This window comes from Cyanistes caeruleus, chromosome 3 (genome assembly GCF_971803275.1).
Source record: "Cyanistes caeruleus chromosome 3, bCyaCae1.hap1.1, whole genome shotgun sequence".
In the NCBI taxonomy this organism is placed as follows: domain Eukaryota; kingdom Metazoa; phylum Chordata; class Aves; order Passeriformes; family Paridae; genus Cyanistes; species Cyanistes caeruleus.
The window spans coordinates 30,805,696-30,821,897 of NC_141703.1; the positions used below are offsets into that span (position 1 = coordinate 30,805,696).

Sequence of the window (16,202 nt, forward strand, 5' to 3'; positions counted from 1 at the left end):
ATGATCCACACCCTTAGCAAATGCATTTCACTGAGATTTTCTGCATAGCCTAGCAATGCACCATTTGGTCAACATTTAACAACCTTTGCAATAAAATTCTTATGTATCTGGTTATTGATCTGAAAACTTTAGGCCGATGAACTGATCTGGATGTGCCGTGTAGAAGAGCTCATGAACTATAAATGTTAAACTTAGCTTGGTTTTATCCCATCTTCTCATCTGGCAGCCAACTGGCAGGCCCAAGTGGTCCTTCAGATATCTTTGAGAGACTGCAAGCAAAGCTTGCCCATAGTGGGCATTCATCCATTTGAGTTTTTTCCCCCATGTCCCTGGTGTCTTTCTGCCTGTCACCTGCCAATGGAACAGCATTTTTTGGCAGTTGTTATCAACTAAGAACCACCTGGGGCCCTCTGTTTTGCTCCATCCCAGTGCACAGTAGCCTCTACAGCAGGGTCACTTGGTGGGATGAAGGTGCTCAGGAGGCCACATGTAGAACAGGACTGCAACTAAACACTGCCAAAAGACATGTGCTTCCACTGCAGCACAGAGAAGTGATCTTTCAAGCTCATCAGGGGAGCTCTGGAGCACAAAGAAACCTGGATTACAAATTCATACAACACAGGCACATCACCAGTGTAATGTGAATCAAGTCAAATGTGAGCCATGCTCTCCTAAGCAAGGTACAGTGCTTGACTGGAAGCTGAAGGCAAAAGGTATAAGCTAATCTTCTAAATTACAAAAGATCTACTTTTTAATAATTTAAGTTACTGTGTTACAGAGTATTTTGATAGTTACCAGTAGTTTAGCTCAGTTTCTGCTGTATATCTTATTGAAACTCAAACACTTTACAAAGCCATATCTGTGAATTTGTGGTCATCAGTGTCAGGACACACATATACTTTCTGCTGAAATAGCAGGAAAATTAACTTCCCATGTACAACACAATGCAAAGACTCTGGTTTTTGTTATTTGGGTTTTTTTAAGTTATTAGCCAATTCCTAAATGTCTTATTGACTGTTTGTTGTCTAGAAAGCAGTTCACATCAATTCAGAAAATGTTCTTCTCTGCAATAAGCCACAGTTCCAAACAGAGCCTTGGTCACCTCTGTCCACCACACCAAGGGACTGCAGAAGAACAAAGCTTATCTTCGATGATATGTGAGTACATATGACTCTAAAATAAACAGTGACATTTAAAGAGAGAAAAAATACAATTTGTCCAACAGGAAATGAGACATTGCTTGGAGTATTACAGTAATACTTTATGTACATTGAGAAATTAATAACAAATATTATATAAAACCTTAATTTTTCATCATATATTAAGTTTCTAACCATAGAATAGTAGAATGCATAGAATCATGGAGTCATAGAATGGTTTGAGTTTAAAGGTACCTTAGATACCACTGAGTGCCAATTCCACTCCATGGGAAGGGCTGCCACTGACTAGACCAGGTTGCTCAAAGCCCCTCTCAACCTGTCCTGGAACACTTACAGGTATGGGTAACTCCACAACTTCTCTGAGCAATCTGTTCCCATACTTCCCCTCACAGTAAAAAATTTCCTCCTAACAGCTAGTCTAAACCTACTGCCGTTCAGTTTTGAGTCACTTCCACTTGTCGTGTCACTGCATGCCCTTGTCAAAAGTCCCTGATCATCAGGGAGAAGTGAGGACTGGCTGTTCCCTAAAGGACAGAGAGCCAAGAGCCAGGATGCAAAATACAACTGGCAGGGGTCCAGTCCCACAACACCCAAGCAAGGTGAGCAGGGTAAGCCTGAGGTTGGAGTCATCCCTGCATCCCTGAGCCTCGACAGCTGCTGCTGTCGTGGCTAGTTCTGATCAGCTAAAGGTATCACAAAGGCAGGGGGAGCAGGAAGCAGCAATGGTTAGGACAAGTATCTGGAGAGTTACTTGACCCTCTCCACTTCCACTTCATCCTTCACACATCCTTTACTCTCCATCTCTTAAAATAATTAAAGCTTGTAACTGTCTTTATTTTTGGTAAATTAAAAAATCTATTTTGTCCCCAAGGTCATGTAGGACATTGTATTATTTAGTGAACATAATGGTGGAACTGAAGGTTGAACTCCTAGTATCTAGAAAATCCAGATTTTTTTGATGGGTAATGTTATGGCCTGCAAATACTGATATTTGTTTCTGGATAGTGTAGAAGAGGTTTCTGGATAGTGTAGAAGAGGTTCTGTTCAAGGTATGCCTCAAACTGCCTGAAGCTCTGAGCTGTGTGACCTTGACATATTTTTCATATTTCCAGGCTTTCACCCATGACATCTCAAACTCCCTTATACAAAAGGAAACCCTGGGATAACAAACCATCTGGTTTCCTTAGAAACTGCTTTCTACCAGAATTGGGATTTTTAATATTTTTTATTACTATTATTATTATTATTATTACTGTTGTTTTTGTTATGCTTGTTCACACTATCTGGTCTCAAGGTCAACTAGAGAGACAGGAGACTCTCATGAAAAGAAACCATTTTTCCTGCTGTAAGGTATAAATAATTCCTGTGGACTTCAAAAGGATGTAACTGGTTTGTATGTCAAGAAAAGAGGACTGGTGAGATTAATTTTTGTATATTCATGGCAGTCATAAGCAGATGTAAGCTGAATAAATGTAATAAGTTTTTTGCCTCTTTTGGAGAAAACTCCCCTGTGTATATATCCTTATTCACCTTTCTCCACCTCCCTCCACGTCTTTAACTCTCCTGTATTCAACAATCTCCATTGAGGAAACATGAAACTGTTTATAAGTGCTACCTAACTCATCATGTATCTTAAAATATTCTATCATCTATAATTTACTTGCAACTGTTCAATTTTTTCTGCAGTTTAAACATGTACATACAAAGCAGAATGGTGCCAGTATCTGATAAAAGTCAAAATTGTAGGATGTGCTCACCTCTGGATTAGAAAAAAACATAGAAACAATTACAAGAAAACTGTTGTGTCTTCATCTGATTTTCCCTTAAGATGCTGACAAAAAAAAGGGTGAATGGTTTGCTTTATTTTTCCCCTAGGATATAGTCATAGGAGATCTGCCTTGGTCACCATCTCTATCATCTTAGAGGCTTTTATCACTAGCTTTTCCCATTAGTGTTACAAGTGATTCCTCTGGCAGGCATCTCCAATAAAACTGTTTCATCTTTTCAGAGAGAGATACAATTAAATTGTTCATGTGTAGTGCCTTCCATGTAGAATATCCCCAAGCAACTTGTAGACCACTAAAAAAAAATCTAAAAAGGCAAAAAAGATAAAAACACTGAATCAAATATGTCCTAATTTGGCCTTAAAAACCAGAAACAGTTAAATGCCTGTTGTGCTAACTAGAGGGAGATTGTCATGTACTACAGCTGTCATCCACAACTTGTAGCTGGGATACGCCACCAGAATATCAGCTACACTGGATCTTCATCCTGAAATTCCTGTGCAGAGAAGTCACTGAAATGTAGCAGATTAGACTGGCTGCAAATGTTAAATGTCAACAGATTTGACTCACATGTTAGAAGGATCAAATTAAACATGGCAACCAGTCCCTTTCAAATTTGTATAGCACCACAGCAGAGGATTTGAAGAAATGCAATACGGTAGGTCTAAATTATGTAGTAATCCTAATGGCAGCATTTGTCCTAAATGATGCCTGTGAAGTATTTCATCTCATAATCCATGAAGTTCTGAATTACTGTAATCCAGCCATGGCTTTAAAGTCTTAATTTTAATCATACTCTAAAGTTCTAAAGAGAGTAAATCCCTTATATTTGATTTAAAACAACAACTAATTTTTTTGACCAGTCAGTGTCTCTTTACTGTATTCTCAATTTATTTTCTCTAGATCATTGACAACAGCTGTCACTAGCAATAAATTGGAACACAAGTAGGTCAGTAAAAAGTATATCTTGCTTGGCAGAGTGCTGTATACACATACACTGCAGTATAACAGTAAATATAGCTAACAGTCTTCAAAAGACAGGCAAAATTCTACTTCCCCTGGTTTGCCATTGTTTGCTGATGAATCTTGATATATCCCCAAAACTGGTTTAGCTGCTGGCTTGGGCTGCAGCCTGAGTGACTGGGGTGGCTGCTGATGTATCTCCCTGTCTCGCTGCCTCTATCTCCTGTCCTACAAGTATGTAGCAATGTGCAATAAGCATATACCAGGGCCCAGCTTATTGCAATGATCTTTTTCTCCTTAGAATCATCATGGCACTTCTCTTTCAGGTATTTCCCCACCTCAGCTGGGTTTTGAATTTGTTCCCGTGGAAAGTCCCAGGCTATAGGATCAGAAAATTCCTTCAGGGTTTGGTCCATATCCTCCCATTCTCCACACCACTCAGGATTTTCCACACCTGGGTCTACTCCTGGATCAGGGATCTCATCAGCTCCTCTGGACATCTCAGCCCTCATTCTAGAGAAGCTGTAGACCATGTAGAGGAAGCTTACCAGATGAAACACCAGGAAAGCGATGTCCTTAACACTCAGGGGAAATTGAACATTCTCAAAAAGTGACATAACAGATTCAAAGGAGAAGAAGGAAAAGAGAGGCTGAAAAGCCTCATCCCCTGCTCTTCCTCTGACAAACTGGGTGCAATTACCAATGAACTCCCAAAACGTGCTACTGGGACTGGGATGCAGGGTAGAATGAAGAAACCATAAACCAAATATACCTTGCACCAACTCCAGTACCTTTATAACCTTCCTATAAATCAGTATCACCAAGCCCATCACAATAGCTATTTTAATCTGTGCCCCTCTACTGTAAAAGCTACATGTTAGGGACAATACTGGAGCTATCTCTGGAGAAGAAAATAAACCTAGGGACCAGAAAGGTATTAAAACATCAAAAAAGCCTAGGGACCAAAACCACATGAAGGCCTCCACCTTTAGAGACATTATGCATTCAAAAAACATGGCTACTGACTGCTTTATCCCAATACAGAGCAAGCACAACCAAAATGCAATCAGTACAGATGTTTTTCCACTTTCTCAAGCCCCATGTTGGGCGCCAATTAATGTATTGTCCTGGTTTAGGGCAAATTTGGGAGAAAACCTCCAAACGGGGTCCCTCTAGAAAGCAAATTCAAGAGGCCCCTCCCCCAGCTGGTTCAGGAAAAGATTTTCTTAGAGAAAAGTGGAAAAAACCTGTTTATTTAACAGAAATTGGATAATACTAAACAATGAAACCTCTTGCTGTTCAAAGAGATGGCACATCCAGAAAAGTCCTTGTTGTGGGGTGTAGCTTGGCTCGCTCAGTTTCTTTTCAGTCCCTCCAGCACTGGACAGTGCCTTTATGGACCACAAGCATGAGCTCCTGACATTTTTCTGGGTTTTCAGTCCAGAGCAGGCTTGAACAGATCCAAGGGAAAAAACAGTCCAGGGAACTTCCCTGCTCATCTAGCTAAAAAACTAACAGCCAAGGAGAGCTCTGTCCCACTGTCTGTCCATGCCACAGACAACACAGTCCAGCAGCAGGATGCGGGGTAGTGAGGACTCTTTCTCTACACAAACTGCAGCTTCTTCCCCTGCTTAGCTCTCAGAGCCAGTCTTAAAGGTGCAGAACTTAATATGTAAAATAAACAAGGTGATTTGGGATACAACTATTACAAAGTCACCTCATGACAAGGTTCCAGAAGCAGAACTGAATGTCACAGATGGGAGAGAACAGTCTCTTCCACCAGTCTCTCCCAGTCTTTGCTCACCTCTGCAGGGTGAGCCATGAGCAGATGTCTGCATTGAATAATGAGGATAGTCCAAACCCTGCAGCTCTTTGAGTAGCCTAGGACTCACACTGAATATGAGGAAGTCTCATCTAACTTCACATTGTTTTTGCTGTTCTGTGTCTCTGGCTCTTGACAGAACTTGTCTTCCTTAGGTTTTGTTTCTCTGCTAATATCTACAAGTCCATCGCAGTGCAACTGTACATTTGTCTGCTTGTGCTGGATCACAGAATGATGTGGATTTTTGTCCCCCTCAATGCCAAGATTCACAGATAGTGTGTGGAAAAGATAGTCCAATGACTCTATCTGAGGCTTAATTCCCAAGACAGCTTTGCTGTCCCTGTGGCGGTGGAAAATAACTTCACATACATTTGAAGAATGTGCTTCAAGTCCATTTTTAACAATATAATTACCCAGAAGTTTCCCTTTTAGATGAGAAGGTTCACTGCAATTGCTCTAGGGTGCAAAGGCTGTGATTCCTCAAGGGTGCATTAGAGCTTTCCTAATCATTCCTTCAACATATAAAGGATATTTCGATCTTTCAGTGATGATGAACTACACTGGCAAACAATCATAATCTCTTTAGATAATCACAGGTAGACCATTTAAACTTATTTTTTGTCTGGGAATACCCTGTTCATATTCAGAACCAACAAAAAGTCATGGAGGTGGAGAGGGGCTATGATAATTGAACACACATGAGGAACATCAGTTCCCAAAATCCTTATCAGATGTCTTCCTGGTCTTTAGTTATATAGTATAGTATAGTTATATAGTATGTATACTATAGCAAATTATTACTTCTTTCAGTTCCTGTGATTACTGAAATGTCTGAGACAGGCTCCATTGGACAGGATCCCTGGATAGGGTCTTTGTTTCAGGATCACCTGCTTCCTTTAGCATAGACACCCAATTCACTGACTCAGGCTTCACACGTACTCTCACCCAACAGTTCCACCCACACCTTGACTTCTCCCTCACCAGAGCTGGCTGCCAGATAGACCCTCTCCCAGAAACGTCTTCCTGCCTTTGCTTTCTTGTGAATTCAAGGTGTCATTCTGTGGCTTTTTTAAACAAAACAGATCTGGACTGCTGTGGCCCCACTGATTATAAAGGCTGTCACTCTAACTGAAATTAGCTTCATTCAGAACATCTATTTAACATACATTGAAAGAGACAAAATTGTAGTTTATCTACAAGCACACACTGTTTTCTGCCTCTCCTTTTAAAACAGGAACTCAAGTCCCTATTGTGAATGCTTGTTTCATTCATCTCTCTTCACTTTTACACTTTGCCCTTGTATGTTTTAATCTAGATATTGATTTCACATGGGTATCTTTAAGTCATGAATCTGGGTCATACACAGAGGAATTTGTAGTAGTTTTGACTCTTTCTCATGTTCTTCTATATTTCACTACACTGACATGGTTAGTCAGGGGGAGTTTGCATTTTTGCCAAAATAGGATTCCCCACTTACTTTTATACCTCTGCATTTCATGTACATTAGATGCCAGGCCTTAATTTTGTCTGCTATTTTTTGCAACAGTAACTCCCTCTCTAGGTATCTGTACTATTTACCTATTCATCCTATCTGAGATATTGACCTTGTTATACTAAACCCAACAAGATAGTAGCTGTATAGTTGTGTGATTGGGTAAATTTTTCTCACATTTGGCCTAACACCAATCAGATCCTTTGTTTCTGTCTTTCTGAAATGCCTACAGTATTATCATTTAAATGGCTCAATATTTATCTCCTGGCCTTTTCCACTTGCATGCTCCTCTGCTTTACTTCCAGGCCTGCTGAGTCTGACAGAGTGAGCATGAGACTTCCATAGAACTGGGTACCCACTTTGGCAGTGTCATGGGCTCTCCCCCAGCCTGTGTGCCACTATGTGTGCCGTGCCTCAGACACAGCAGTGCCATGTCCCATAAAAAAAGCATATATTTTAAGTGGTGGAACAGGCAGGAGGCTATGATCCATCAGGGGAGAGCACTGTTTTGTATAGTAACACCCGCTCAGCTCTATCATTCACCCCAAAGGTGAACGCCTTCATCTGTAACCCAGCATGTGAAACAAGCTCCTGACACATCCTGTTATGAGACAGCAAATAGGCTGTGTACACCTGCCTTTCATGCTATGTGGTTTTCCTGCTCTTACAGGATTTTCTTCTCCTCCTCAACAGAAAGTTCAGGGCATATTGGCACAGCTTCAAAACTGGCCACAGGTTCACCCTGGCTAGCCAATTTCTTCAGATCTTCGCTTAGCTCTGATCACATTTTAAAGTTGCTCATTTTACTGTTCTACTCCTTTCCAACACATTCATTTTTTTTAGGGTTTAGATTACTAAAGTTGCGAAACTGGTCCTATATTTAGAATTATGATTTAAGCTGCTTTTACTACATGCAATTGTTGTACACTGAGGAAGCACTAGCTTGTTTTTTTACAACACTTCAGCAGTATTATCTCTGAAGGGTATTAAAATATGCGCTTGGCTACATTTATGATGTTTAATTGAACTTTTATTAGGTTTTTTTAATGTATCCTCATAAAGCACCATACAACAGTAAGAAATAATGTACAAGTGGTAGATTATGTAAATGAAGCAGAAAATGCTATAGTTTAGTATTTAGTTCATATAAAATATAAAAATTAGATGAAAAATGTGGTTTTGAATGCAGTATAATTAAAATTGTATATTGGAGTCTAAGCTACACCATACTCTGTAAATACCAGTGGTTGCTCTGAGTTCCAAGGAGATTATTTTGCAGTAGATGCTGATAAATTACTGTACAAAGTAAGGCTTTTATTGATTCACTTTGTTTGATTCTCTTCCCCTTTTTTTTATTGCATGAGTTTACATTTTTGCAATTACCTGCTAAACTGGAGTAAATTAAATTCAGAGGAGGCAGCAGAAGACAAAGGTGGCAGAGGTGCACTGTAATGGCATGGAGCTAAATAGGATGACAGAAACGTACACACACAGGCATTCACCTGGGTAGTGGTAACACCGCTCTTAGGTGCTCAACAGCCTGGAAATTCTGAAAGGCTGCTTCTGGCAGAGGAGTAATTACAATGCCCGCGGCCATCCCACCTCACGCTGGGATCCCGCACAACATAACAAGCAATGGAAATGCTGTCCTTCCCGCTGGTTTTCGACAAGCTCCCAGGGAAAGCGGTGCCAAGGCAAGTGAGAGAAATTCTGGACAGTAGTGGATTGTTTGATAAATTTCATCCTGGATTCAGCCACAGCCATGCTACTGAGGCTGCCCTTGTCAAAGTCATAAATGGTTTGAATGCCACTGCTGAAAAGGAAGCCTGGCCTTGTTTGTACTATCAGATCTAGCCGTGGGGGGGTTGTTCTGTAAAAGGCTGGATTCTGTTGCAGTGCCTAGGTGACTGCCTAGTGTTGACTGAGAATGCGTTGAAATCGTTCCAGCGGTACTTGATTGCTTTCCCCAATCAACAGAGTAGGGTAAATTCTCCTCGAGAGCAGCCAGTTTCACATAATGACACTTGATCCCAGGGAGAATTCACCAGCAGCCTGACTTAGTTGGCTCTAATGCTTTACACTCCTTCTCTTGCCATTCACAGAGATATATGAGATGCATTCGAGCAGTGTATTAGAACTTCTTTTTGGCTTTGTTGAAGAGGACTATATTTCTAAAAGTACCAACAATCAGACATTCAGAAACAAAGACTTTCTTGTGCAGTTTGATAGAGATAAAACATTTGTTTCTACCTGTTAATTTGAAGTCAGACTTCTTTTTATTTTTTTTTTTAATAGGAGGTCTGAATTCTGTTTGTAAATCTGGAGTGAAAGTGCTGATGCCAATAGATTCATAGAGTTGTAACTAATTTAAGAGGAGAATCTGACCCAATTGTCTGAAAACCAGAAGTCAGTGAAAAAGTTTCCTTGGAACTTCAGTTTACATTCATGACCAGTAAACATAAAGAGTCTCCAGTGCTGCTTCTGCTACTCAAAAGGCACTCCAGTTCAACCAGTAGCCTAGCACAAGAAATTTTTTACTCTCTTGGTTCTCTGGCTGTGTCAAGGATGTGATCTGCAGGAGAATTAGAATTTTTTTCTGTTCTCTCATTTCTCAGGCTATAGCAAGGCTGTGATCTGCAGAGGGATTGCAAAGCTGAGACCAAAGACCTGAAAAGGGTTTTAGCCGCAGATCTTTCTGAATCTCATCAGTGGGAAAACACATTTGCTTGTCCTCAAGATGCCTCTCATCAATAACATAGAGTATCTGAAATTAGCATTCAGTGAGATTAGTTGTAAAGTCTCCAGTCTAAGATTATCAACAACGTAATAGGTCAAGCTGCAGAGAGGGTTTGCATGGACCTTCACATTTGTAGCAGAGATGGGTTCTTGGTCACTGCAACTTCAGAGTCCGTAAAATCAGAATATGACTAACTAACTTCAGAGACGAAAAATGTGCAGTATGCAAAAGAGCTATCCAGAAAAATTAATTTATACATCAGTTTTCTCATGTGTCTGCATATGTCCGTGAGCTCAGGCAACCTCTTATCTTCAAGGAGCCCATAAAAGAGGGTGTTTTTTCTTATTTTTTTACTTCATGACATAATAATTTAAACTAGTATACTGAATTTAGAAAGACAGATTATGTTCATGTGCAGTGGGAACGTAAACTAAACTGAACTTCAAATCTTTAACTCCCATAAAACAAACAGTAAATAATTAAATGTAAGTACCCCATTTTGCTACTAAAATGATACAAAAACATACATTGAATCTATTGGACATTTCAGCTTCCCATTTTCCTAACATGCACATTAGTTATCTGAATAGAAAGGTCATTAACATGTAGCAATAAATTGAAGAATAGTATTTCATAGGTGGCATAAAGACATCAGAATTTGACTTGGCATGTTTATTAACACTACTGAACAAGTTCTGTTTAAGAAGCTAATAAAAATGATACCCTATCAGTTTTCTTCCCAATGCATCTTAATTTCTGTTAGGCATGCCCTGATTTTTAAATCAATCTTGTATTTTTACTATGGAAGTACCTAAACATTCACATGGAGAATATATTTATGCTTCGCTTTAAAATGGCATTTTAATAGCTTCTTTTTTTATATTAGATTTTGCAAGCAGCTTAGTAAAAACCAATGACTTCAGTTTCTGTGTTATGCCTAACCATCCCATAGCAGGGCCCTCAATGCAAGTTTTCTTTGTTCAGGAATGTTCATGTCTCCTGCTAATACCTTCATTGCTAATCATAACTCAGAAAAATAAATCCTGCTGCAAGTTGAAAACCATTTTACAATTAATGTATAAATAAGTCAATCATAATTACATTGTGCTATCTCACTTTGTTTTTACAGCCTCCTACCATGCTCAGACAAGAAAATTAGACATACAGTGCTGGGTGATATATAGGTGGCAATGCTGGAGAGCTTTTATTTTAACATCCTGAGTTTGACAGGCTTATGTAAAAGTTCATCACTTTCATCATTTCAGAAAGATGAGACTTAGTTTGTTGATTTGTTCTACTTGGCTTTGATTTTTGGGTCTTCATAGTAAACCATCTTCCCTAGGTCATTGTGCAAGACAAAGAGAGACAGAACTTAATATTTTTTAAAGAATTCTTTCAGTGTTTCTGACAACATAGCTATTTTTCTTAATTCTTAATTAATCTTAACAAGCTAACACTGTTTCAATGCATAATATTTTATAATTGAACAAGACCAGTTTCAGATGGTTCTTCCTATTAAGAATGTCTTCTGGGGAATAGGAAGTATTTTCATTGGCAGTAGGTTATGAGATACTGGGACACAAAGCTGTCTAGACCCCTTTCTGACCTAACAGGTAGAGTAATCTGGGGTGAAATTCCACTCTGTGGGAGAATAATATTTTAAAGAAAGTTGGGACAAAGGAACTGCTTTCCATATCAACAAGTTTTTTTGGACAAAAATCACTGTAAATTAGCCAGACTTTGAATTTCATTTCTATCTAGTTATATTTAGCCTTTCTTCTCTTCAAAATAAGGTTGACTAACTTTCTGTGATGCAGTTAAATGTCCTTAAAATGGCAAATAAGTAGAAAGAAACAGACTAAGTAAATACACTGTTCAAATAGCCTTACATTCTTAAGGAAGTTATAAGGCTGCCCTCTTCTGTCAAGAGGTTCCCCCTTGTTCCTACTTACTTCTGAGCATGCTTTTAATGCTATGAGCATGAATGTTTTACTCATCCATCCCACTTCAATTTTTAGATCTGCATTGTCTCTGACTGACACAAAACATTTTGTTAAATAAGTGTGCTCAGAAATCTCAATTTCAAGAAAAAAAAGGGTTAGGAATATGCGTTTTTTTGGTCTGAGATAGTCTCAAGGCCTTTTCTGCCTCTCACCCCATACCTCCAGCAGGAAGGCTGGGATTGCACAAGGAGTTGGAAGGGAACACAGCTGGGACCCCTGCAGACCACACCATGTGGTGTCATGCTCAGCATATAAAGCTCAGAGAAGAAGGAAGAAGGGGTGAATATTTGGGGTTATGACATTTGTCTGCCCAAAGTCACTGGTAATGCCATTGGTTTCCATGAGATGGCTAAACACCTGCCTTCCCATGGGAAGCAGTAGATTAATTCCTTGTTCTGCTTTGCTTTATCTGTTTGTCTTTACCTAAATGTGCAAGCTTTCTTTCACTCTTCTGCTCTTTTACTCTCCTAATTGTCTCTCCCATCCCATGGGAGGGAAGTGAGTGAGTGAGTGAGTGAGTGAGTGAGTGAGTGAGTGAGTGAGTGGAACTGAGCTGCCTATTGGAATTAATATACTACAGATTGCTGAGTGGCAATAATAACATAATTTACAACACCAAGCTCTTAAAAGCAGAAGTAGTAAAAACATCAGAATTCATACTACAAATACTCCGGAATATCTCATTTTCTTGAGATGATGACAAAGGAATGACTCTCTAACTAATACTAAGAAAACTATTTTGCAAGTCAAAACTTCCCTCTTTGAGAGAGACGAGAATGTAGTAACCACAGTATCAGCTGAGAAGAACCAGGACATATTTTAGCTGAGTAGAGAAGGAAGGTCACCTCCCAAGAACCTTCAGAGTATGGAAATGTGAAGACTTTTATGAGAGGCAATGACTGAAGATGCAAGGTTATGATCTGAAATGACATGGCAAATGGCTGTTCTCCACAGTGACTTAAAAAGGTGCCATAGGGAGAGCTTGTGGGAGGAGATGAAGAAATTAGCTTCAGCCATGAGGAGCTCACTGACACAGTGACAAGGAGACATCAGTTTGTGTCCAGTTTGATGAGTCTGGTTACAAACACATTTCAGGACAGCAAGAGAGGTTGAATTTGTGCCCTGCAATCAGTAGGTCAGGTAGGTTAAGGAAGGGATGGAATCTCCCAGATCTGTTTGAGGAGAAATCAGTGGAGAAATTGGCACAAGGAATGCCAGTGGAGTTGCAGCAGGTGGCCCAGCACTGACTTAGAGATGAATTCCAGGAAGCAAAAGTAAATAGCACACAGCATGCTTACAAGATAAGAGGGACAAGAGCGAGATGCAGCTGTGGAGGCAAGCAGGTTCAATGTGTGTTTTCAAAGTGGAGAGATTAAACACACACTTGTTTTGAGAGGAGGGAGAAGCCAAGGCAAATAACAGTGTACATAGAGGAATAGAAAAAGAGGTAAGCAGGCATCATGGAGAGGACAAGACAGACTATCTTGTTCTGCTTAATGTGTGTATCCATTTTGCAGATCAGAACTGCACTAATTTGGGAAGAAGTTCATATAATCCATAAAAATGCATTTTATTAGCCTTTCTTTACTTGAATCACTGACTTCTAAAGAATGAGAACAGCCATAAATGCTATTGTCTCCACAGGCAGCAATTTGAAAATAGAAGATGCATGGTTACACGATAAGTGTATTTTCTTCATAAAAAATGTTTGCAAATCAGGTTTAAAATAAGGGAAAAATAACCTTAAAATATTCTGCACATCAGAAAATAATAAAATGTCTTCTTATTTTCCCCTGGTAGACCACGCAATGCAGATTACTTTATGCAGGAAGCTAAACGGAAGAAGCATAAAGCAGATGCAATGGTGAGAACATTTTCTTTCCAGTTACATTGCTCCAAATAATTTTTGTAATGCAGTTTCTTCATCAGTGCAGTATTGCTGGGGTAATTATAAAATCTATTATAAGGATGGCTAGGCTTGTTAAATTAAGAAATGTTTATATAATCAAATGTTCATAGCCCAATAAACTATGACTTAACAAATAATGACTTACTGAGATAAAGGCCTGGATAAATAAAACTTTCCATTTATCCCTTTGCTTTAATTAGTAACTATAGTAATGGAGGCTGCGTAACGAATCCACATACCTATCTTCTCAGTTTAACTAGCTGGCTAGGTCCTATAATTGCATATCCAAATTTGGTCTGGTAGCTGAGGTATTTGTACATTTTTTAAAGAGCTTTGGCTTTTCAGTGCCAGAAGAATCCTGGTTTCATGGCAGATGTTTTCCTACATAATCATAAGCACACAAGGAATCTTTGTAACCCTAGAGGAACACCTAGCACACAAAGTACAGTTGCAACAAACAGATTCATGACCTTGGCTTTGACCTGTCTAAAAATGTAGGCAGTAAGAAAAAGAGGAATCTGAGATTATATGGAGCACTGAAGAGATGCTTGTCTTTCCAAACAAATGGGTGCAACAAAGTATGCAGTGCTGCATCAGAGCTCTGCTTAGCTGTCCCTCACTTCTCTCCAAGGCTGTGTTTGTCCAGCACCACAGATAAGCCAGCACAACATGAGGTCTTTGGGATGGCAGTATATGGAGTGGGACCCTGCATTGGCATGGCTGCTTTGCAGATGGGGGTAGCTGCATTCCTCCCTTGCTCTGTCAGACACACCTTTGCTGTCATACCATCATGAAAGAAGAAAGGTGGCTCAGAGCCTCTTTCTCTTCACCACCTCTCAGCTGTGCAGAGTGCAGAGAGGTGTGCAGAAAGGCCAAGGAAGCAGAAGCAGGTCCTTCATTTAGAACGCTAACACTGACTTTTACACTCTACCTGAGTTTATTAGCACAAATTTCTATGTTTTATTCAGTTCCATATTACTCTAAAGTGAGTCTTAAAATCAGAGAATATTGTGGAGAAGTACAAATGGTGCATTTTAGTGTGTTGCTTTAAACAAAATGGAAAGGATCACTTAATATGCAAAGGAAATTCTTAGCCTGGAGAGAAATGTTTTTATGGTAGACTCCCAGAAAGAGGAGTTGCAAGCATTATTCTCTATCGTGCCACAAGTTTGCTGCATGAAAGTCACCTAGGCACATTTTAAATAGCTTTCTATCAGTATCAGGTGGTTGAAATATCGTCCACATTCAGCTTTCCTACACAGTGGACCAGGACCTTACTTACACCTTGTGAACAGCCCTTTGCAGGTGCTTCCTCTCCCTCCCTGGCTGTGTAGGCATCCTGGGGAAAATGCCATATTGCCAAAGTGCCTCCAGGCACTTTGAATCACCTTGCTGGGCTTGACACGTCCTGCTTTGGCACTGCACTACCTGACACAGGCACTCAGAGTGAGCAGCTTGAAAATTGCTCTAAGTCTCTTTGCTCCTCAGTCCCCCATCTGTGAAATTGGGATAATAGCACTTCCACCCTCACTGGAGCATCAGGGGGAGAAATATAATAAAAAGTTTGTGAAGTTCTCTGGTATGATCGCAGTGGGAGTCATATAAGAACCTAAAATAGATTGAAGCTAGTGTGCCATTCCAAAGTTACTATTTAAAATCTTTATCCCTTGGAAAAGAATAAGGTCCATTAACCTTTCACTGTGTGCATCAGATTTCAACCAAATGCATCCAGTCCATTAATGGGCTTTATGTACCGCAGGAGTTCTGACTGAAGGAGAGAGAAGCCAGGACAGAGAGGTATTAGTATGATTCATCTCTCTCTTCACATCAAAAATGAAATTCTGAGGGCAGAAAAATGGCATGTAAGTGTACACATATGAACATTATATGCATATTTGCATATACACTGTTACTGAGACCATGCATGTATATGCATTTAAGTGCACAAATACACACACAAAGTCAAAGAAGTACCAAAAATAGAAGAAACGGGGCAAGGAAGGAGGATGACAGAAAATGCTGAGGGAGCAGAGCAGTCCCTGAAAGAGGAGGAGGGTAGAGAAAGCAAATTCCTGACAAGAGAACAACAGTGCTGAAAATGGTAGGGATAAAGAAGATGGGCGAACAGAGATGAGCCTTTGTATAAGAGTTAGTAGTGAAAGTATTTAATTCTCTTCTCTTAGTTCTCAATATCCATTACCATTCTTTGCTGAGTGATAAAAAACTACATCTATAAAGATGTGTGAAACTCTTTTTAATGAAAGATGAAAGAAGGAACAAAAGGCAGCATCAATTTGTGGAATTTCCACCACTGGAAGAGCTTTGACAAACA

General features: G+C 39.7%; 1 protein-coding gene across 2 annotated transcripts in view; it reads left to right on the top strand.

Moving 5' to 3' along the window:
* Positions 1–16,202, top strand: part of AFF3 (ALF transcription elongation factor 3) — a 318,055-nt gene that overhangs the window by 286,299 nt on the left and 15,554 nt on the right. For both annotated transcript variants that reach the window (XM_086880460.1, XM_086880462.1), the window contains exons 14-15: positions 1,030–1,157; positions 13,762–13,825. In XM_086880460.1, the coding sequence (XP_086736586.1) occupies positions 1,030–1,157; positions 13,762–13,825 (192 nt within the window). The remainder of the gene's footprint in view (positions 1–1,029; positions 1,158–13,761; positions 13,826–16,202) is intronic.